This window comes from Pyrgilauda ruficollis, unplaced genomic scaffold (assembly GCF_017590135.1).
Source record: "Pyrgilauda ruficollis isolate IOZ18807 unplaced genomic scaffold, ASM1759013v1 scaffold27, whole genome shotgun sequence".
In the NCBI taxonomy this organism is placed as follows: domain Eukaryota; kingdom Metazoa; phylum Chordata; class Aves; order Passeriformes; family Passeridae; genus Pyrgilauda; species Pyrgilauda ruficollis.
The window spans coordinates 797,198-821,008 of NW_024524044.1; the positions used below are offsets into that span (position 1 = coordinate 797,198).

Sequence of the window (23,811 nt, forward strand, 5' to 3'; positions counted from 1 at the left end):
AGCTGTATGCTGTAACAGTATCAATGCAGACACCATTCACTAAATAGAGCTTTCCCTTTTACTAACTAGCAAATACATCTGTATTAAGATTGCTTTCCACTTGAGCTGACTCATAACAAAAAAAATTAAAAATGAGATGGGCCTGTCCACTGGAACCATATTCTTATGAGAATTTTTGTTTCTAGAAACAAACTAAAGAAAACACCTTTATGCAGAAACAATTTTAATAAGATCAAAGCATACAAAAAAACTATCAGAACAAATGTTAGATGAGCAGAAAACTAAAGAGCAATTTTGTCCTCACTGGACAATGCATATATGTACGTATATAATTGTTCATCCTATATGCTTATTCTGCCCATTCTACTGCTGTCCCCAATGCAGGCATTGCATGTTTCAGAGAAGCCTGCAGCTAAGAAGGGTTAAATTATCTTTTACTGACTTGATTCACACATTTAAGAAAATTTAGCCAATTCAGGTTTTTTAAAAAGTTTTACTTGCCAGTCATGTTTTGCAGACAACATTCTACCACTTAGCTTTGTTTGATGTTACATTTTAAAGAATGCTATTCACATGATTTTCATTAGATGTTTAAAACACCACAACTGGAAAAAAAGTTAATTTGTCCAAAAGTACAGTCAAAGAGATTAAAAAGATATTTGAGAACCACCAACTGAAAGCCTTTACTGTATCATAGTCACTTCAAGTGTTGTAAAGTAGTTTTCTACCAACTTGAGCTTTTCTTCAGAAAGCAAGTTTTCTTGCTTCAGTTGTCTAATAAGAGCTTCCAACGACCTGAGTCTCCCCAAAGTTTTTACCTCTTGCATTTCAAGTAAAGTTATCTTAGAGTGGAGTTTTGAAATTTTTTGCCAAAGGTGATCTCTGTCTATGTCTTGTCTGCAGTATGAATGTTCAGTCTGCAGTATTTCATTTCCATCACGTTCAATCACTTCTGTCTCCTCTATGTCAAGAAACTCTTCCTTAACGGGCAGAAAAGAAGTATTTACTCTTCCAGGCTCTTCTGGACTCTCAGCTGGCATTATAATAGCAATGACAGACTCTTCACTTCCACTGAACTGTTCAATAGTTTGTGTGACTGTACTCAGTAAAACCGCATCTTCACTTGTCTGCACTTCACCAGAACAGACCACATGAGGGACAGAATTTTCAACTGCATAGTCAGTAACCGACCCTAAAGCACTGTTCAGTTTCAGAGATGAATTCAAGTACTCAGGGTCTGTAAATTGCAGGACTGTAGCTGTACAACCTCCTGAATCCTCTGTAGAAGTATGAACACTGGTAGCCTTCACGCTCTGGACTGCTGCTGTCATTAGAATAGGATTAGGCGGATGCATGTACTGCTTAGATGAACTATCAACAATGACACTGTCTGCCTGAAAGCCACCTTCATATGGAAGCTGCAGGTTTTGAATTTGTAAAGGTTCACTCAGTGCAGTTGAGTAAACCACTTCTGCTTTTTCCTCTACATTTCGTGCAATTACAGAATTTTTCTTTGGTGTACAAGGTTCAAGTGGTACAGATACTTTCTCTGACACAACGTTTGTTTCTTCCTGGTCTTTTTTCTGTACCTGCTGTGAACTGTTCTGAGAAGAATCTTTTTCCTGGAGGAGAAAAAAAAAAAAAAAAAAAGAAAATCACCATCTTGTAACAAGAAAATCGCTGAGCATTAAAAAATTAGGCAGATATCATTTAGTACTATGGTATTGCAAAAGGACTAACTTAGATGAGCACTGTTTAAAAATTACATCAGAGGCCGAAGAATTCATGTAAGCGTCTTCCACAACTTTGCTTCAGGTCCTACATGTTAAAAGACTATTTTAAAAGCTCTAAAAGCAATAATAGCATTTGGGTTTTTAGTTTTCTTTTTTTTTCCTTACTGTGGTTTGGGGTTTTTTATTTGTTTTATTGTCGGTTTTTTTTCAAACTCTAGGGAATTTGGACTGTTTTACACATGATACAGTAATTATTCTAGTAAGAAATTTAACGTTTTCTATAGTAAATGCTTCTGTAATCTCCAGTAAAGAAAAGATATTGAACCTCCAATCAAACTAGGGGAAGTTGCTCTTCCTTTACATTACGGAATCACATACCTGTTTTGTGTCAGTCCTGCTGACAAACTCTATTGATGGACAGGAATTCTATTTTTTAAATAAAACATGATTATCTGACAGATTAAAAAATCTGTATTACATCAATAGTTGGTTAGCTTCGTACTACAAAACAAAAAAGGATAGAAATAGATTACCTCATCATCTGAGGAAGAGAAAATAGTTGGCACAGCGGTATTTTTCAAGTACCGTATCCCCCACCGCACATCCAGGGAATCGGGGGTAAAATGATCACTGCAGAGGAGCTGGTGCTTACTTGGAGTCCACGAATCTCGCTTCATATTCCGCAACCATTTCTCAAGTCTCTCTTTATCATGAAGTGGGAATCTTTTTAAAGCAGTTGAAAAGACAAACAAGAAAATATACAACCCCCCCTGTTATTGTTGTCTTTCTTTGTTTTAAATAAGAATATCTCATTGTTACTGAGAAGGTAACCTTCCTTTAGAAAAGATTATAAAAACATTTTTTTCAGAAAATTTTAGCTATTAAATGCTAATTTGGATGTCATGTACACGTTAATCCAACCACTATATACATTATTTCTAGTTGTATGTGCTCTGGAGTTCAGAAGTAGAATTTCTGATTTCTACTAGCTAAGGGTTTCAGAATCCATGGCCCAGATGTTTTGAAAGGTTTGATTCTAACACTTGCTCAGAAAGCAGTTCTGCTGAAGGAAGATGAAATACTGAGACATAATTAAAGAAAGTTAAGACTGGTCTTTATTTTATTAATAGTACTTCTAGGGCTTCGTTGTCTTTCTAGACACAACTAGTATTTTCTGTTTAACAGAGTACCTCCTAATACATGCCCCACTTTGGATTACCAGATAATTTGGCAATGTGAATATTTCCAATACAGGTTTTAAATTTTGTTCAAAAAGTAAATGCGTGCAGATGCAAAGCATTTCTATATTTTGTGTTTCAGCAATTAAACTTTCTCACAGGATTAGGAGCCCACATCATATTTTAGAATTTAGAATTAGCTTTTCAATCATCTAACCTACCTGAAAAAGTAAATGATGAGTATACACCCTCACAGAAAAAGAAAATTGACTTTAAAAATACATGCAAATGGTCAGACATCAGAAAGAGAACTAAATGAAAAAGAAAGTGTGTGACGATATGTAATTTACTTAATGACAGGCAATACACAAATGAAAGGCAAATTAAAGGCTTATTATGATGCATGCACAGTCAAGAAGTGATGGTACCAGGAACATGAACATTCAGACCACTCTTGTCTCTCACCTCTTCTCAGTCAGGTATCAGGGTATTTGAAATGTACTTCTACATAATGTATATCAATTTTACATTAGCATATAACCACATATGACACATAAACCATAAGTTGAATTCTGAGCACTGTTAAGTGACTACTGTTCAGAAAACAATATCCCTGAGAATCACGAGCAACAATAATTACAAAGGAAAAATCTCAGCTTTTGTGATGCCACCCTCAAATCCCTGAAGCTGCAGGCTTCCTCCAAAAGCCATACATAGCAGCAGACTCATACACAGGCCCTGTGCTCCAAAACTGCAAACTCAGGTGATTTGGAGAGAAAGTCATAGCATAAATGCGCATGTCTTCACCCTTCCTCAACCTTTTGAATTTGCTGCCATGTAAGTCTTCAAATTACCAAGGAAATAGAGCAGGCATTTGATGCATCCAGCTCTGTGTATCTGCAGGAATGCAAGGAATAATGCAAGGAACAAGAACACAGTAACCTCTGAAGGACAAGTTAGAGGTTCAGGCTTTTCAAATCCTGTCTGCTTCGATCATGGGCACCCAGTGGCAGCACTGCATGTGTGACAGAGCGTGCTCCTTGGTAACACAGCTTAGCCTGGCTGTTACTGCAGAGGTCCAAAAAAGTCTCTCAGGAAGACGATGGCCTCCTTTCATTGAGGGTCACGTCACAACTCACACCCTCTCCAAGAAAGCCTTGAGAACACTTGCTCCCACTGCAGTTAACCTCACAACACAGGACTCACTGCTCTACCCAGACTCAACCAGCTTCAGATGGAAAACAAAACAATCTGTAGCAAGAGAAGGGTCTGACAGTGAAAGTTATTGTTTTAGCTTAAAGGTGACTTTGCTAAAATCTGCTCATGCTTCAATAACTCCTCACTAATCAACGGAATCTAGCGTAAACAAGACACAAAAAAAGGGGAAATGGAAAGAGGAAGCAGCTGCCATCACTACACAAGTCAAAGAAGTGAAGAAATAAAACAAGGTCAGTTAGGCCAGTTGAGATTAGGTGACAAAAGGTTTGGAAGGGGCTCAGACCCCAAACACAGTGCAGCAGTGGACTTCTTTGGCAGTGGTAAGAGGCAAGGGAATAAAACTTGCAATTCATGTCAGCAGTAGTCACTAATATAAGGCAAAAGAAATCAATAAATCAACTCTCAGCACCCCTTCTACAGGAGCATGAAACTCAGAATGGAGCACAACTCCAAGGCTAGATAAACCAGCTAAGTTTTGGCAAACATCTCCATACTGATGCCATACATTTGAATACAGACATGTCTCAGTGCTCAAACTTCTTTTGATTATCCATATGACATGCTCTCTAAGGCATAAGGGAAAAGTAATTATTTTCCTTACTTTTTTATGATGCATTCCATATTAGAAATGTGCCAGGGATATAAGCTTTCTTTCAATCTAAAATAAAATTTCTTTCAAAGAAGTCTTCCTGTAGGTCTTCCTACACAGCCTTCCTGATCTTGGAATAACTATGACTAATCAGAAACTGAAAGAAAACCTAGCTGGAGGTATAAATTTTACCATAACCAGATTTTGAGGCTAATTGTGAAATTTATTTTTCAATTTTTTCTTAAGTTGCTTCTGTTGACAAATGGTTTCATACTTTTATTCTACACAAATACATTCATATTTAGCTACCTGCACTGTGCTTCTCTCAGGATTGTGAAATACTGTTTACAACTCAGCATCCTGGGAAGCGATAGCCACGTAACCACACCAGGGCAGAGGTCACTGCAGGCCTGGGGTGCGACTGCTCCCTGCAGAGTCTGGACAGCACAATGCAGCCACCATTAACTGGTTTTTGGCAGCCGAAGTAGCTAAGTTCCAGCTAACTCAGCTGCTTCCAAACAACCACCAATGCCTCTGTTCACAATGCAGGTAAGGTAATAATTCTAGTGGCAAAGCTTAATTTTAAGGAATCATTTTATGTTTACTTGCTCACTCCTCCGGGCCCTTCACGCGGCCTGTAAACCGTCATACACAAGACATTTCACCATTAAGCCAAAGCCTCCCCTACTGCCTGTCCTGCTGGAACATCGCTTCCATGGAGGCAGCAGCGAAACGGAGTCAGAAGTGCCAATGTTATTTTTTAGTCGACTCTCCTCGCTCTTCACTTCACGGGCCCTCTGCACCTATTGCAGGGCGCTTAGACGCTGCCGTGGCATCGCTCCCTCCCCCAAGTTCCGCCTGTCTGGTGCGAGGGACGCTGTTTGCTACTGCGTCCCAGCTGTCCGCTCTTTATCCCCGACACCTTCCCTTCCCCCAGGGGGTCAGCGTCGTTTCCCTCCAGCCTCCCGGGAGCAGGCGGGGTTCCAAGGCGACCACCAGCATGGTCCACCCGAGGCGCTGAGTCTTTCGGCCATTTACTTCCGCGGTGGGGCTCACTACTACCCCCCGGCCAGCGCCCACCCAGACCCTGCCCCGCTCCGCGGCCACTCACGGGTAGAAGCTGAGCTTGCGTTGGTCCTTGGTGCTCTGGCCGCCGCGGTTCTTGCAGCGGGTGGCGGCGCAGTACCGCGGCATGGCGGCCACCGCGGGCGGGCGGGCGGGCGGGCCGGCCCGGGCTGGGGCGGGCTGGCTGGGCCGGGCTGGGCTGGGCCGGGACGGGCCGGGCCGGGCTGGGAGCGGCACCGCCTGCTCACAGCGCCCCCAGCGGCTGGTGGCGGCGGTCCCGAGGTTGCGACCTCCCGCGTGCACCGCGTCACGTGCGCCCCCACGACCAATGGCGCAGCGCTTCGTGTAGGAACCGCGGGGGGCCGGACTGCGCGAGCGCCGGGCGCGGGCGGGCGGGAACGGCGGCGGCGGCGGCGGGGGAGCGGGGCCGGCGCTGAGGTGAGGGCGGCGGAGAAGGGCCGCGGCCGCTGGGTAAGGGCTCCGAGAAAGTGGAAGGTTGCTGAAGTGGGTGGAGTGAAGGCGAACGCGGAGGGGTCGGGAGGGGGGCGCTGGGAAGCTTGGGGCAGCGTGGGAAACTAGGCGGGGGAGCGGAGAGAGGGGCCACTGGGGCTCGGTCCGGAGCATTAATTTGGAATTTGGGCCTCTGTGGGCCGCGCTGCGGTGGCGTTTCCCAGCCTGGCTGCATTGGAGGTGGGACAGCGTCGCTGAATGTGGCTGTTAGCGGCTGCCCAGCTCTGGCCTGGCCCCGCCCGATGGTGCGGTCCGGCTCCAGAGAGGTCTTGAGGAGTCTGGATAGTGGGGTGATGCCAGGTTGATTCCTTCGTTTCACTGTGCTCCAGGGCAAGATTCAGGAACCTTCTTCTGTATATGCTTTCAAGTCAGTATAGGAGAGGTCAAGACAAGTACAAGCCCCTCCGTTTGACAGACTTGCCTGTAGCTGCTTGAGGACTGGAAAACTTGCTTACTCATCAGATTAGTTGTGGTAGGAGAACCGAGAAGACCTCGGAAACTTTATTACTATTAGTAAATTGCTTGCAGAAACAATTACAAGACGTGAGCATTCCACAGGTTGGTGTATAGCAATTCTGTAATGAAAGCAGTAGCAGAACACTAGTGATGCGCTGTGTTCTCTGGGTATGCGAGACTTTGAATATAAGCATTTTCCAAGATTTTGGTTAATTACTTTCAAAGAACGATGGAATAGGGTATTTGTGTTGCAAGAAGAAGTAGCTTCTTATTTTCTAAATCTGACAGGTTTTATTCTAGGTACATCATCCTCAAGCATTGCTTCATTGTGCAGGTGTTGGTAAATGTTGATAAACTAATGAAGAACTGATTGTTATTACCTCTGTAGTACTTTGAATAAACATTATACGGTGCACTTCTTATACACAGGTGAACGGTAGTTGAGATCTGTACCTGCTCACCCAACAGAATTAAACAGTTACTATGTGGCATAAGGTCTCTTACTTCATTGACAGATGTATCTAAATTAAGTATATAGATAATTATTAGAAGAGCTCATTAATGCATGAGCTTAATTTGTACAGAATTTATTAAATTCTGGAATGTGGTTTAAGTAGCTGCAGTGTATGATCTGGAAAGTGCAACTTATCTATCCCTTTTTGATTGACAAACAGGGTGAAGAGACATAAGCAAACAAAAGTATTTAAGAGACTTTCTTTTGAAAAGGATTGTAAAAATAGCTTGGAATGGCAAGGCTGAAGTAGTTGGCAGTAGCAACACTAAGATACTGATAGCATATAAAACAGGTGTTTTCTAAAAAGTAAATCCAATAAATGACAGTATCTAAATATAAGACTTGCTCTCTCTGATAACCCTGTGAAGTTTAAAATGCTGCTTATACTGGAGTTTTATTTGTATTTGGTTTTTATTTACATCTTAAATTTGAGTTTGATTGATTTGTTCAAGGGCGGCATTAAATCTGTGTTTGCTCGTTTAAAAAATTTTGAAATTTAAGTCCTGTTTTTTTACTATGCTTTAGAAATCAAATATAGCAAAGAACTTCATTACAGAACTCCTAATGTAAAGAACTGTAGAAAAAGAAAAATTCAGATGTATTTTGTTATCAAAAATAATAAAAGTTGAGATGATGAGACAGAGCAGAAGACCTGAAGGACTAACTTGATGATCTCTGGCTCTCATGACTTAAGAAAGAGGGTTTTGCTCTTAATGGAGGACATGAACTGTTCCTTTTAGCTCTTTTCAGTGTTCAGTAGTAGAAGCAGGATGGTTGACCTTAAGAGAGTGCAGCAGATGATTATGCAAGCATGATGCAGGTGTGGGTTAATGAAGTAAATTAAAACAATCACATATGTGAGGTGAACACATAAGTCTGCACCTATAAAGCACAAACAGGAAGAAAGCCCTAGAAACATGGGAGGATGTACATGCGTGCAGTTCTTAGTGCCCAAGCGGTAAAATATCAGGTTAGTGAAGTGGTGAGAGAAGATATGTGGGAGAACTTGGTACTAAAAATATGTCTGATATTGTGCATGGGGAATACTGGAAAGAACTATCCATTTGGTATCTAAGTACACTGATCAAAATACAATTTGTTTCAACTGCTTCCCCTTAACACTTGATATCATGCAGGCTGCTGGCCAAATAAATGCTTAAGAGGGCATGGGTAGATTAATCTTGCAGGCCTTTTGCTCTTGTCTCACAGCATTCATTTTAGCCCCCTGACTTGCCTATTAGAAATGGTATTCTTTTTTCCAATTTTGGTTCTTGCTTTTTAATTTTGTTTAGAGGGAATTGACTTTCATGTAAATGTTTAATTTTCATATGTATCAGGTATTCAAAGGTTTTGAATTCTGCCTGGCAAATATTGCTGGCTAGCAAAAGTGTTCTGACTTTAATGGTGCTCAGACTGTAAATTTGTTTATTCAACTTTCAGGAAAGTAGCACCGTCTCTGAGTTGTTCTTACGTTATATTTAAATCAGTGTAATCTGGTGAGGAGAACATGTTACATCTGGAATGTTCAGGGTCTTGTTGTACATCCTTCTGGTCAGGTGTCAGCCAGCATTCTATCTTTGAACATTTGCCTTTCTGCACTCTGTTTCAAATATAATATGCACAGGCATATTATCTGTTCTCACCTTCTAGTAGGAACAGCTCACTCTGTCCTTCATGAAAATCATGAGATCACATGTGGCTATGTGTTTAAGTCATTGATATATGCCACAATTTTCCCCTAAGTTCTCATATATTTGCTTCAAAATATATTTTTTGACAGATGAGTTGTTAAAAAAAAAATTACAGCTTTTAATTATTGTTGAAGCTATTTGTCTTGTATAAAAGACTTTTTTTTTTTCCTTTAGTTCTAACACTGAGGGTTTCATATGTAAACCTTTCTATGCAGTGATATTTATCAGATGAATTTTTTGATATCAAAGATATGGTAGGTGTTGTCCTTTATAAAGCAATCTAATATGCAGATGAGCTAAGCCAGCCTACTGTTAAATAGAGGAAAGTGTGCTTTACTTGGCTGAACTCTGGAAATGAATGATCTGCTCTTCATCATGTTCACTTTAGGTGGGCTAAACAAGCTGAACCGGAGCATGAGCGTCTAATAGCCTCGTCTTCCTGCACCTCACAGTCAACTCCAGGCCAGTTGTATTTTCATGCTCCTATTGTTGCACCAGCTAATCAGTGACTTGGTCTTCCAGTAGGGTCAGTTTTTGCAGCCTGTGCTTAATTTAGAGGTACTCTGTTTGGGGTCCTAGGACTCAAGATTAATGAAAAGCTAGTTCAGGTGTGGCAGTGTGAAATGTTAGATGCAATGGAATGTGCTGTGTATTACTTTTGCAACTTTGTATGACAATGATCAGTTAAGTGTAAAACAAAGACACTAAAGTGGTTGTTATGCATATGAAATGTCACTTTGCAGTATTTTCACTTAGGTATTCTGTGAATATGAAAACAGCGTGATAGAGTTTGACAGGTGTAAAACAGTGTGCTTACAAGTCTGTCATTTACTCCTGTACCATGCTGGTCTTCCTCTGCCGGCCTACAGCTGTAACTAAGTTGTTGTAGAATGTAAAACAACTTGTTCTTCAAGTATATTTCCTTTTCTTTTTAGGAACTGGAGAAATGGCTACTACACAATCTGTCTTCACATTTGCTCTCTGCATTTTAATGATAACGGAATTAATACTGGCTACAGAGAGCTATTATGATATCTTAGGAGTTCCAAAAAATGCATCTGACCGCCAGATTAAGAAGGCATTTCACAAGCTGGCTATGAAATACCACCCAGACAAAAATAAGAGTCCTGGAGCAGAAGCAAAATTTAGAGAAATTGCTGAAGGTAATATACACTATCTATGGTCATAATTTGATACGTGTCTTGCATCTATAAACTATGTGCATTTTGTTTTAACTGAATAAGAGGTATAAAGGTTTTTTTTTCTGAATCTCACTTAAGTGTTGCATCAAAATCTGAATTGTTTCTGTGTTCTTGCAATAGGAAGGCCTTTTACACAGTTTATTCATTTCTGCTTATTAGGCTTTTGGCGTATTCTTCTTCTCACAAAAAATACTTGGTAGTAGAACAGCTTTAGCCCTAGGAGGTTAATTTTTACTTTTTTATCTTTTTCATAAGATCTGGCTCAGGATTAGTACCAGGGCTTCAGGAAGGCCTAACAGCAACCTTGCAGTAACTATGGGGAGATTATTGGAAAACACACAGCAGGTGCTTCAGTGGGTCATGGTGGAAATGCAATAGACAACAGGTGCAAGAGATTCAAGTGCTTACAGGGAAAAACTTTTTCACCTTGAGGACAATGGTTGGATTTGAGGATCCTGGAGTTCTTTTCCAGTCTTAACAATTCTGTGATTCTGTTCCACAGGCCAGTGTTAGAACAGATTACCTAGAGAGGTTGTACAGTCTTCAACCTTGGACACTTTTCAGGAATGACTGGGTAAAGTGATGGCGAGCTTAGTCTGATCTCATGACTGACCCTACTTTGAGCAGGAGGTTAGAGTCTGAGGTCATGTCTAATTTGAACTCTGATCCTACAAATATAACACTTATAAGTGCTGTGTGGTAAAATGGTGCAAGTGGATAATCAAGAACAGAAAGACTTGCTGAAAAATAAGGTATACCCACTTCTATTCCCTGTAGACTCATGTATAACATCCATCTATTTGTCCATCTCTTAACTAAGCTAAATGGGATTTCTGGCGTTTACCTTGTCTGCAGAAGAGTTATTTTGAAAGAGAAGTAGTGAATAATATAATGAGAGTGACAAGCCTCATTAGATACTTACTGTAGTTGTTAACACCTACTACAGGAGGAAGTAGGAACTCTTAAATTTTGAATTATGTAGAATAATTGCAAATCTTTGACAGGGAAGAAAATGAGTTTTTAAAATATTTAATTATCAGAATGGGTGTATTTTCTATCAGAGTTTCTGCCTGGGAATACCAGTAGCTGTAGTTCTAAACCAAAGTTTGGAGGAAAATCTAATTTAGTTTTGGGTATATCCAATCACAAAATCTAGATTTATTGCTGAACTTGCAAAAAATTGAGAATTGGCACATGGTGAAATTAATTTTCCTTATCTCCTCAGTGTTTGTTGTTGCTTGTTACTGGTGTAGCTAGAACTTGCTGGGTGGCAAGTAGCTTTGCAGACGTTTTCTGTGTTTCTGTGATAGGAGTGCAGCAGATCCTTTGTCCTGTTAGGTAGAGCTCCTAACTCATCCATCCTCCTTCAGGCTTTCTGATCAGCACCTCTCATTGTTATTTTGTTTCAAATCTAAACAGGGGTATATATTGGTAGTTAAACTGTGTTGTATTATGAGTAACCTGTCCTCATAATATAGGTGTTTTTGTTATTCTAAGTAACTATTTTGATGCAGTTTATTTTGGTTTGGAGAAAGGTAAATAAATGTAGAGCTCTTGATTGGGCTTGAACATTGAATGAAAGTCTTGTTTGAAATTTCTTTGGTTCAGGAAGAGTGAGAAAGCTACTGTTCTTTGTGTATGGCTTTCTTTTTTTCTGTTTTTTTAAATAGAAATGAACTGTAACTTTTTTTTTTTTTAACATAAATAGCATATGAAACATTGTCAGATGAGAATAAACGAAGAGAGTATGATCAGCTTGGCCGTCATGGAGGAAGAGGAAGTAATGGAAGTCCGTTCCATCAGTCATTTAATTTCAACTTTGACGATCTCTTCAAAGACTTTGACCTATTTAGTCAAAACTCGCGGTCAAAAAAGCACTTTGAAAATCACTTCCGAAGTCACCGGGATGCTCATAACCGGCAAAGACGTTCTTTCCAAGAGTTTTCTTTTGGAGGTGGACTGTTTGATGATGTGTTTGAAAATATGGAAAAGATGTTTTCATTCAGTGACTTTGAAAATGCACACAGGCATGCGGTGCGAACTGATGCCAGGTTTCATGGATCCAGCAAGCACTGCAGGACTGTCACTCAGAGACGAGGAAACATGGTTACCACGTACACTGACTGTTCTGGACAATAATGTTTCCTTTCTTCTAAGCTCTTCTTTACTCAACATCTTCATAATCTTTCTTGGTTTTGTGCTAACATGGAAGAAATTCTCTAAACTGTATTTCTAAAAAACACTTAAACTACTATAAAGAAGTTGTAGATGAAATTAGTCTTCAGAATAGAAACAACATGCTGTTGGGAAGTAAATGTGTCAATAACTACTTAGAATGGGAGAGAAATAATCTCATGTGACAGAAAAAATTATATATATTTCAGTTTAGTAAACACTTTCCCTAAATTTGAACACAAAATATATATTTTTCATTTCAGAAATGTAATATAATTTTTTTCATATTAGCCACTTCAGGACTGATGTAATTACTGGTGCGTGGATTGAAGCAGAGGAGATACTTTAATTTCGATATGCTGCTTTTTTTTTTTTTTTAATTTCTTTCCAAGGTTGCACTTGCAGTTTTTACCTGATACAGACTTATTGTGCAAATTACATAATTTACACAAAATAGCAGCAGAAATATAAGTTCCCTGGGTCTTTGTTACTTTCTCTAGCATTGCAAAAGTATTAGTAATACCCTTACTTTTTGAAGTTGGAAAATAGCAAGGGAATATGTGAAGACTGAGTGATGTAGGAATTAGTTTCATTTCTGAATTGGCCTGAAACGATCTTAGGATTTGAAAAACCCTTGACTTATTTAGGGGAACATAGGGATATTCATGTATTTAAATTTGTGTGCACACAAAGTTTTTGTTTTGGTTTTTTCCCCCCCCTCCTTCCACAGTACAAATATCTCTCTGACAAGGTTTGGAAGGGCACACCCAAAACACTCTTGTTTTATGCTTACTGTATTACAATGTGTGCAATGTACTTTTTATAACTCACTTTATTGAACTAAGATACCCCTCTGTGATCTTAGGAAGTTCAATAAGATAAGCTTGCCTACAGATTTGTGGTGTTCCTGAAAGGGCCTTAGTAAAAGCTACAGTGTTTGGATTGGCAGATTTATTACCTGTCAGCAGGAATTTTTCAGTGTTGTGAATTGAGAGGTAAATTTTTAGCCTAACCACAGAGTAAAACTGAAAATTAGAATCCTTGTATTCAGCCAATGCCTTGTGGTGCTGGAAACTGCTAATAAGGACAGTACTACTAATGGGTATTGATTTTAGCACCATGGAAACCCACAACCAGTGTAAACTACTTAAAACTAAAAAGTAAGAAAAAACCACCAGAAAATGCTGCACAACAAAGCCCCCAAATACTTTAGCTGATGTCAGTCAAAAAATTCTGTTGTAGCTTAGTTTAACTAATAACTTCTGTTTAACTGGTCATACAGGTTCGGTATGTTAAATTGGCTGTCCCTTTAGAACTGGGAAGTAAGAATTTACCTTTCAGGTTGATTGCATGAGCAAAATAAGCATTTTAAGTAGCAGTGTTCTAAATAGGCTTTGAGTTCTTAAAATCTTTATTAAGAGGTTTAACCCTTTGCTTCTCAGATTGATATTGAAAGCTGCCTATTTGTTAAGGAACTTTAGCCTTCCCCTCAAGTGTACATATTATGGCTTGTTTTCATTGCCTAATCCTTGGAATGGATTGTTGCGCTATATTAAGCGCTTTTCCTTTTCCATGTTCTTCTTTATTTATTAATAGACTAATACCTCATATATGGTCTTTATTAAAAGCCAGTAATTTGTGCAACATTATCGGAATGTGCAATATTCTTACAGTAAGAAGAGTGCTGGATTGAGTGTGTTTGTTTTTTTCATCCTTTTCTGTGTAAGTAGAGATTTTTGTTTCTTCTGTTTAATTAATATATGATTCAAGCAAAAGTTGTACTTTCCTGTAGATTTCTGCATTTATTTTTTTTAACATACTCCTTTAGTCCTGTGCATGAATCAAACTATCTGCCCAATTCATATCATATGGGCATCCAAGTGAGCAAATCATTAACTTGAAGTTATGAATTACTTTCTCTCACAAAGATTAAGTATTAAACATGAGAGTATTTGTGAGTGTCCTTTGGTGGGAGGCAACTCTAGAAGTGGGATGCACAGGTAAAATATTAATGCCTTTCTTAGTCAAGGGAATATTTTCTTAATTAAAAAAAAAAAAAAGTAAATAGTAGAATGAGCAATGCACTCAGGTTCCTTCCTGAACTCTGAATTAAAGGGAATGAAAGCTAAAATGAACACTATCAATTGTAGGAAACACATTTCAGCCCAAAAACTCAAGTCATTTAAGTGACTGTACAATCTTTCAGGCTAAACTTTAAGGTGAAAATAAGGGTCCTGGCTGCTTCTAGACTAGTTTCCCCTCTTAAAGAACGCTCCAGACTTAGGACAAAATGTACTTGTTTTCCTGATCTCTTTAAAGTGTAAGTAAGTATGAAACCGATAAGAAAACCAGTAGTGTTGCTATTTTTATAGCTGATCCACCTTAAAAAAACTTCTGCCTAGTCTATTCTGACTTGATTTCATATTATTTCTCTTAATTACTTGTCATGGGAAAAACAACAAATGCTTTCCATTATTTTTATGGGTTCTCCAAGTCACCTTCTGGTTGTTTTTGTTGTCGATCCAAGGTCAAATCCACAGAAACCAGTGTATGGCTGTCCCTGTGGTTTTCTATGATGGGTTTGCTTTGAATAGGCCTTAGCTGGGGAAATTCAGGCAGGCTTTCCTCAGCCAAGAGTTCACTTTCATGGCCCTCAGAACACAAGCTTGCAAGACACGTTGTGCTTCTCACTTATTCGGAGCTCTTGCACATTCTTTCCCTATTTATAGTGTTTGCTTCATGGCAGGCTCCAGCGGAAGTCCTGGTATGACCTTATGACACCCCTGACTTCAGAGTTTCTTAAGTGCCATCTTTGATCTGTCTTTAAATCTTAGGAGAATACCCAACAAAATCAGTTTTTGTTAGAGAAGGGTGAGAAATAAAATCCTGAACAATTTTTTGAAAGTAATTTATGCATATGTATCTCCAAATGATTTATTTTTAAAACTACCATCAAAGTGGTTTTTTATGTTTGTTTTCTTCCCATTATACTTTTGAAACACAGTATCTAGTGGAGATAAAAGTACTGTAAAGTTAATTAGAGTGCCATTACATTAAACACATTAAAATTAATGGTGTGATGTCTTTTTTTTTTTTTCCAAGATATAGATGGGAAACCAAATTGAAGTGGTTTATGTGGTGCTTGTGTTTTATGAATGTTTTGACCACTGCCTTTTCCCTGAATGAGATGATGGAGTTGGCGGGGAGAAGAGAGTGGGGCTGAAAAGAATTTGGTCAATTTCACCTGGTTTGTATTTTTTTGGAGAAGTTTGGAATGGTTTGGAGTTCAGGTATTATGCTGTTAAACAGAGCAGGCAAAAAAGCCTGTGCAAAAGGACTTTGTTTTTTCTGAGAAGCAGGGGCTGTAAGAGCTGAGAGCTTCTGCCTGGAGCTGGTGGGTCACTGCCTGTGCTCTGCCCTGCTGAGGTGTGTGAGGGCAATGAGGCCAGCGCTGGAGGCTTGGAGTGCCGCAGGGAATCGCAGGTTCTGAAGCCAAGGTCAGGTGCTGTTGTGCTGATTCACAAGACTGCTTGAAAGTTCTTGTTTTCTGGGTCAGATCTTTAAAAGGTGGAGGGTGTGAAAATTTTGGGATTTGGCTTGTCTCATCTGGCCATTTCTCATTAGAATCGTCTTCCTTGGAACCCAAGTAAACTGTCAATAATGCAAGCCTAGATTTTGAGGACTAAATGTGTTGGAAACAATGTGTGATCTGCGTTATATTTTTATAGTGAGGAGTATAGGGGTTTTTAAAAATTATTTGTAAATTGAAAACTCATTAGAAGTGTCTGTTGGACTTAAAAGCCATGTGTAGAATTTATCAGCTGTGCCATGTATAGGGCTCCTTTCAGAATAAAATGCTGTTCAGAGGATTGTTTGGCTCTGGCAGCTGTTGTGGTTGAGCCTGACTGGTCTGCCCTCAGCTAGTGAGTGATTCACACAGCCGTGCTGCTGGCTTCACTCCTGTGGGCACCTGTTCCTTCAGGAATGGGCAGAGACCAGCTCTGTAGAGGCCACTTATCACTTGTGATATCCATTGACTGTCAGTCATTCCTGGTACAGGTCTGAATCAATTCTAGGCTATGGCTCTCCTTCATCCTTGATTCCAGTTCCTTTTTTTGAAAAATTTTTCAAAACAACAAATTTTTCCAAAATCAAACAAAAAATTGACACAATTAAAAAAAAAAACCACCAAAAAACAAACAAAACAAAACAAAAAAAACCAAAAAAACCCAAACCGCTGGATTTAGACCAAAGCTCAACAACTTGCTTTGAAGTGATGTACTCTAGAGTTTAATTTGGAGTGTGTTACCTATTGTGCAGTGGTGTGTGATTCAACAGCACCTATTTTATGAACTACAGTGGCACTGAAATGAACATTACTGCTTGTGTTGTTCCTGCTGAGGTTACAGTGGCACCGAAAGATGGTGTGGAGATGCTCAGGTCCCTAGGGATGGCTGCAGGATTCTGTCAAGGCTCTGAGACACTTGCTGGAGATGGCAGACAAGACAGTCTGCCACATGCAGCTCTTCTGGAACAGTCCACCAAAGAATGATCATGACCCTGGTATTAACATATCTTTTTTGTGTGTTTGCACCAAAAGGGAGGGGGTTGTGCTGGAGGTTGTGTTGACTTGTGTGTTTCTCTAGTCAAAAACTGATGCTCCTCTCAAAGGCATCCATGAGGGGAGAGAGGTGTCTGACACATTTTTGCTCAGCCTGACACCTGATCTCCAGCCATGGGCAGCTGGGAATGGGTGCTGACAACAGGCTCAGTGGTGCTGGTGCAGTGGAGCTGCTGACCACTGCTGAACACTGATGTTAATGTCTGGCTCTGTTAGTAGCTGAAATGAGGAACCTGTCTTAGGTGGGCTGTAACATCTCATATATTAAGCTGCAGAATTCTGGCCAGTGTACATTTGGTAGCCAGAAGCAAAAGCAGAGACTGTTACTGCTACTCCAGATAGGCTGGATTTAGAGGAAACAGAAGTACAGAATATTGAATAATGTACATCAAGAGATCCTGAAGCTGTACCTGTGTTGCTGTCTTATGAAGATTTTTCTAATTCCACATTGAATGCTCTTGTTAAGCACCACTAAAATTTTATCTAGATACCAGACAGAAAATGAAGTGTTAGTGGTTACTTGTTGGATGTTATTGCCGTTTCTGTTCATCTCCCACTGCTGTAGGAAAGATGAAGTGGGCTATCTGGAGGTTGCAATAGAGTTTAACCCATTTTACTTTAGGGCTTGGAACTTGCAAGATTTTTAGCCTTCAATATGCTGAATTTTTTGGTGGTGATCTAAATGACAAGTTGTGTGTTATGCCCACATGGCAGTAGTACCATACCTGTCTCTTCTGCTGTGCAGCAATAGGCACTTCAGGGAGCTCACATTATAAAGTGGAGCTGAAGTGCCTGTGTGGTAGCAGCGTTTGCCAGACTCCACCTGCCTGAAGCAGGGGAATCCATTGCAGCACAAAAATCATTCATGTTGAGCATGCAGAGCTCCAGCTGAGGAAGAAGGTCCTCTCTGCCCAAATTGCTTAATGAATCCCAACAATGGATTTGATTCAGTCCTTCTGCTTTAATATGTAAATTTTTGCATTGAAAGGTGTTTTAAAATAGCATGGATCTTCAGTCTGTCAGGCAGCCAGTGCCTGCTTGTGTGGGTGGTTCTGCCACCTTTTGGTAGCTCGAATTTGGAGACAGGTGGGGAGGCAGGGCAGAGGAAGGGCTCAGACTGTTGCTGGGAGCAGAGTGCAGATGTTATCACTTGTGTACAAACAAATTAAATCATTACCTGTGCAGATGGAGCACAAATATAGCTTGCTTCTGCTGGGAGCTGAATGCAGAGCTTGTAGCTTGGTGGTAGAAATGTTATTACTATCAACAGCACATATTGTCCGCCTCTTCTTACACTGAACTCCCCTCTGTTTTTTTTCTGCCTTTGATGACTGATGACTCTGCTCCAGTTGCTGTACTTCCCCCATTTGGCAGTGGCTATAGTAGTTATGTTTCTACTTGCTTTGCAAATTTCTATCAATTGACTTTAGTCCATACATACAAAACCTATTTTTCAAATCCAATTTAAATGGGTTTAGGGGTTTTTTAATAGTGCAAACCATATAATTTCCTCCTGCCTTTGCCATATCCTGTTGAGTTAGCTACATGTGCAGCATGAGGTTTTGTACTGGTTTTCTGTACTGGTTTTCTTTATTCCATCTGTGGGAGGACAAATGATACCTAATTTGGCATGAAGTGAGACAGGTGCTGGCAGATTGTATCTTATATAAAATCTGCTGATATAAATTTAATCTAAAAGTTTTTGGAAAAAAAAATATCCCTGGCAGAATAAGTTGGTCTAATCAGCACTTAGCATGACAACCTTGAAGCTTAAAAATGAAACAAACCTGAAACCCCACCCAACCAAACCCAAACCAGTCCCTTGGTTAGTGTGAAGGTTAACCTGAGCAGGGTAAATATTTTACAAAATCTCTTCTGTGTTGAGGGAAACAGAGTTTTTAACAAATGATAAATAAATATCTGTAAGAAGTAATGGAAGGAAGTGGTTGGAGCACTTATAACTCCACAGGTAGATTTATGATTGCTAAAATAAAAAGATTTATTTCAACTTATGGCCACCTAATGAAATCAACATAGGGCACTCTATGAAGTTATCCCCTTGACAACTGAGTATTATTTACACTTTCTAAGTACTGTTTTGCATCTGCCCACATTCAAAGTACTTGCATCAGCTTATGCATCCTTCACTGGCTATGAGACTGCAAGGAGTTATCATGAGTTATTGCTGCTTAGACCCACAGTAGCTTATTGCACGCTCATAATTCAGTCACGCGTTTGAGCCCTGACCTGAGTTACACATAGTTACATAAATAATCTGATATACAGCTATGAGGAGAGGCCAGATTTCTTGTCTCCTGACATTGTACTGTTTTCACGAAGTTGTTCTGACTATTCAAAGAGGTCCTGCTTCCTGAACCAATGTCAAATTAACAGACTGCTTCAGGTAATGTTTTTGGCTGTGTTACAAAACATGTCCTGTGTACGAGGAGCTTCTATTAAAACTTTTTTATTCTGTTGTGATGAAGGAACTAACCCTGTTTTATGTTGAAAATAATGTGTTTTTTGATGTGTGGATCTTTAATGAAGAAGATAAAGGTAGTTATTTTCATATCTGTGGATTTACAGTAATTTAATTGGTCTAAAATTGGTCCAGTTTAATTGGTGTACTAAAAAGAATGTGGATTAAATAAACTGCAAGCTCAAAAAGACTATCTTTGAAAACGGTGGATTGTGTCATAAAGAATGGATAAGCATGGAGAATGGGCAATTTGTCACAGAGCATCATAGCTGCCCACTACGTGGTCTTGATTTTCCAAGGCGAGTGCATTTGAAAGAGGGTATATGACTGCATTAATGCATTTATGTGCTGCAGGACTCCTGTGGATACACATTATTTATGCCTGTATGCAGCATTTCCAGTAGGTGGCTGACTGTCACTTCACACTGACTTAAGTACTGTAAAATAACAGCTGTCACACCTCATGAGACCCACAGTCTATTCCAACAATATCATAAATCTGTTTACTTGCTGTCCATGAAGCCTAAGAACCACAGAAATGCTACATGGCACAGCAGTACTGCTATATGAAATAAGCAACATGCCATCTTTAGTGCATTTTTTTTAAGGCATGCAATTCTTTTCCAGGCAAATACACAAATTAGGCTCAGAAAATATATTAGTCACTTAACGTAGTCTAGAAATACAGGCTTGTTTCTGTTGTACATGCCTAAAGGTTTTACTCCATTTCAAACCAATATGTACATGTGAGGTGATTCTGACCAGAAAATTGTCGATTTTTTGCTTGTTTTGTAAATTTTAAAAAAAAGACAAATTCTTTGACAAGCTGATCTTTCTCTAGAGACTGTGTTTCTTCTTCCTGAAACTGTTATAAAGAGCTGCTGTAAGAGGGGTAGAAAGTCACCTCCGAAATTTTGTTTGATTAAAAATGTGAAAAACAGTAAGGGTGATCTCTTCACACTTATTTATTGTATAAGTAAATTAGCAATATCAGTAATTATTGTTACTTCCAGTGAGGTTTGGATGATTAAACCAAAGTGAAGTGACAAGTGGAGATTGAAGCAGATGAATGTAAGGTGATGTTTGTGGAGTAAAATGAAAATTAATGAGCCTAGATTTGATGATCAGTGTTAGCAAGACCTTGGAGCTGTAGGGCATAGGTCCAGGAAAACATCAGCTCTGGGTCTAGGAGAAATGAGCAAAGCAAACCATATTTTAGGAAGGAGTAACTAATGAAGGGAACACAGTTATGCCACAATATAAGCCCGTGGTTTACCTAACCCTTGACTCTGGCCAGTTCTGATCCCCTGATCTTCAAGACACAATGTTAAAATTGGAAGGCATTTGGAAAATGGCTGCAGGAATAATTAGATGAAAGAATTTGCATATGAGATTTGACTGAGTAGATTATCTTTCTTCAGCCTTGAGAAGTGGCCATGGGGTGATGCACAGGCCTCATCAGTGGTAATGAGGTCATGGATAGGGATTGACTGTTCATAGTCTTTAGGGCTACAAGGACCAGTCAGCTCCAGGAAAATAAAGAAAGTAAGCAGTTCTTCATACAAGAGGTAGTAGACTTACAGAATTCTCAAAAAATAGGGTGATGACGAGACTGTGAGAGTGGTTCAAGTTGAAACTGGGCAAATCTTGGAAGAGTTTTCTGTTGGGGTTTAATAAACATATAAATCTCTTCAAGCTTAGGAATTTCCTGAGCAGAAAATATTTGGAGCTGAGGGGAGTAGAAGGGAACACCAGCAAATGTGCTTGCCCTGTGCTAACCATCCAAGGGGTTTGCTAATGAAACTGTTGAGGAAAGAGTATTAGACTTGAAGGACCTTTGGTTTGAGCTAGTGCAGCCATTCCAATGCCTAAAGACTCTTAAAATTTCATACTATTTTAAAATTTATTAATAATTTTGTTGGGTTTTTTTTTTTTTTGTACTCACCTTCCAGCTTGTTAGTAAGCTGCCTTCTAGCAAGTGTAATTTTACAGGTGCATTCATGCTCAGCTTGATGTGATGTCCTCTGGCAGATACAGCTGTCTGTCTTCTGTCACTCTTAATTCTGTTTTAGTACTGTGATTTTTCAGAACAAATTCTGACTACACATTTAGAGGTATTCATTAATGTTACTTAGTAGAAGAAAGAACTTTAGTCTTGTTCTCTTTTTTCACCTGTATTGGCAATTTCTTATGACCTAAGATACTGTGCCTGGTCTGTTGACAGCTAGATTGTAAAATCAATGGATAGCCGCAAGTTGCACATTCTGAATTCTATAGATTATGATTAATGAGAAAAATTAAGGAATTAGACTGGGTTAAAAGAAAGGCAAATATATTGGAATGAGCAGTAGAGGAATTTGAGTTCTATTTGCATTACTTATGGTGTGTTTTTTTGCAGTCTGCTAGAGACTTGTATACTCAGGAGTATGGAAAATATGGAGCACACACACACGAGTGCCTTGTGCTGCTGCGTGGTGGCTGTCAGGCCTCCCAGGCACTGTGCACTGCTGTGCTCCGAGTCGCTATCTCTGATGCAGAACTGTAAGCACAGATACAGCCATGCATGGCTGTGAGATATGGGAGTGCTGTCAGACCAAGGGGCGTCCTATCCCCCGGCCATCTGGAATTAGTGATTGTTTTGAAAGAGCAGCAGAGCAATGCTGAACTGAGTTCCCAGAGACACAGATATGTCCTAGTCTGGAAATACTGGAGCAGGGGTGGAGAAATCCCAGCTCCCAGCACAATAATGCCCTGACAGCAAGGATTTCTGATAACACATTGTTTTTCTTCTCAAGTTTCATTTATTTATCACAAGCTGCAATTGTAAGATATTAATCCTCCAGGCATAGGAGCAAAGTCAATGTTTACCAACGCTGTAGCTAATGATATACTGGAAAGGCTCAGCATATTTTTGCTTAGCACAGAACAACACAGTGACTACAGTAGGCACCTAGAAGACAGGCAGCAAACTTTGCCTTAGATATGCAGACAGGTCCAGGGGGAGGATTCACTGGAAGTTCATTTAGAGTTGCTATTGCTTGTTCTTTACCACCTATTTGCAAGACCCTACTGCAAAGTTGTCATCTGGACTAGGGAGGACAAAAATCCCTCTGGAGGGGTTCTCTAGCAGGGGTTAGGAAGCTTTCTGAATCCCTGGAGTGACCATCAGCACAGCAGTCTGTGCTGGGGGTAAGCATGGAAAACTTCAACTCCACTTAATCTTGAGCCTGGGGTTATTTGCAGGGATGGGCAAGAGACATATCTGAGAAACAGAACTAAGCAAGGATCCAGTGATTTGTGGTCACTGCCAATTCTTCCGGTTACTCAGAACAAGGCTGGTATGATTTAAGCAAAGCCCTGCACTATAAGTAACTGTGGGAGTCTGGGAGTGTGGAAAGTCTTCAATCAGAATGAAGAAATTGTTTTAGTTTAAAAGATAGAGGAAGCTTTCCATGAAAATACTTCTACTACCTAATTTTTCTTTCCTTGGACAAAGGGTGCATGAATAAACCCATGGACTAGAGGATTTAAATACAATGAGTGACTTATATGAGAGTTCGGGGAGTTCAGGGCCTTTTCCCTGGGGCATTGTAAATTGGCCAGAGTTACTTCCAAGTAAAGTATGGTGGAGAACTCTCAGGTCATTGCAGGCTGATGGGACCAGGGGATTTGTGAGTCATGGGGTGCAAGGCTGGGAACTGAGAAATCAGGTTAATGTCACAGACAGCCTCTGTCTCATCAACAAGTGTCCAACATTTATGAACAATCCCACTGTCTAGAAGTGCAGGTAGGTGATTACAAGTATCTCTTACAGCAAGTTTTTAGGAGAATCTATCTGTTAAAGAAGATGAAAAATGAAGGTGAGTGTGAAAAATGAAATGTGGTGAGAGGGGCTAGAGCCTGGTTCACAGCCCCACTGAGTATGCACTGTTCAGTAAGCAGTCTGTGCTCTATGTGCACTTGCTGATAGCTCTCATTAAGAGTTAAACCACCTCCTTGGCACCATGCTTTAATCCTTGAATGGCAAGGATAATAATTTTGTATGATTTTTTTACAATAAGCATCTTTGTTAGGCAATACAGTTCACGTGGGATTCACCTAAACAGCAGTCGGGGCAGGAGCCCCCATGCAGAGGCAGGTTGGCTCCATTAGCATTGTTGCCAGACTTGCAGAACTGCTCCTAAGCAGAGGAGACAACTCTCAGGTGCTCTCATCTGCCTGTTTAAGGAATGCAGATGTCCTTCAGGGTCTTCTTCAAAGGACCAGTGGAACCATCCAAGTCCAGCCTGAATGCTTTCCTCGACAATGTAGCCTGAGGATGGGAGCTGGTATGTGGGGATATACTCTTGGCCAAGAAGAGGTATAGGAAAGTCCCAGGGA

At 40.0% G+C, this 23,811-nt stretch overlaps 2 protein-coding genes across 8 annotated transcripts; one reads left to right on the forward strand and one right to left on the reverse strand.

Annotated features, from left to right (window-relative positions):
• Positions 1 to 206: 206 nt before the first annotated feature.
• THAP5 (THAP domain containing 5) lies at positions 207 to 5,951 on the reverse strand. 4 transcript variants are annotated; one of them, XM_041471440.1, is made up of 3 exons: positions 5,830 to 5,951; positions 2,267 to 2,456; positions 207 to 1,622 (listed from the first exon to the last, which is right to left on the reverse strand). In XM_041471440.1, exons 1-3 carry the CDS (start codon positions 5,910 to 5,912, stop codon positions 684 to 686), a joined length of 1,212 nt encoding a protein of 403 aa, XP_041327374.1. In that variant the 5' UTR covers positions 5,913 to 5,951; the 3' UTR covers positions 207 to 683. The 4 variants fall into 4 exon arrangements, with proteins under 4 accessions (XP_041327374.1, XP_041327376.1, XP_041327375.1 ...); XM_041471442.1 differs by lacking the exon at positions 5,830 to 5,951 and adding an exon at positions 5,324 to 5,818; XM_041471441.1 differs by lacking the exon at positions 5,830 to 5,951 and adding an exon at positions 5,028 to 5,155.
• DNAJB9 (DnaJ heat shock protein family (Hsp40) member B9) lies at positions 5,135 to 15,403 on the forward strand. Of its 4 annotated transcripts, none has more exons than XM_041471446.1 (3): positions 5,135 to 5,267; positions 9,890 to 10,117; positions 11,865 to 15,403. In XM_041471446.1, the coding sequence occupies exons 2-3, from the start codon at positions 9,901 to 9,903 to the stop codon at positions 12,293 to 12,295; spliced, it is 648 nt and encodes a 215-aa protein (XP_041327380.1). In that variant the 5' UTR covers positions 5,135 to 5,267; positions 9,890 to 9,900; the 3' UTR covers positions 12,296 to 15,403. The 4 variants fall into 4 exon arrangements, with proteins under 4 accessions (XP_041327380.1, XP_041327381.1, XP_041327379.1 ...); XM_041471447.1 differs by lacking the exon at positions 5,135 to 5,267 and adding an exon at positions 6,177 to 6,221; XM_041471445.1 differs by lacking the exon at positions 5,135 to 5,267 and adding an exon at positions 6,189 to 6,254.
• The last annotated feature ends 8,408 nt before the right edge of the window (positions 15,404 to 23,811 follow it).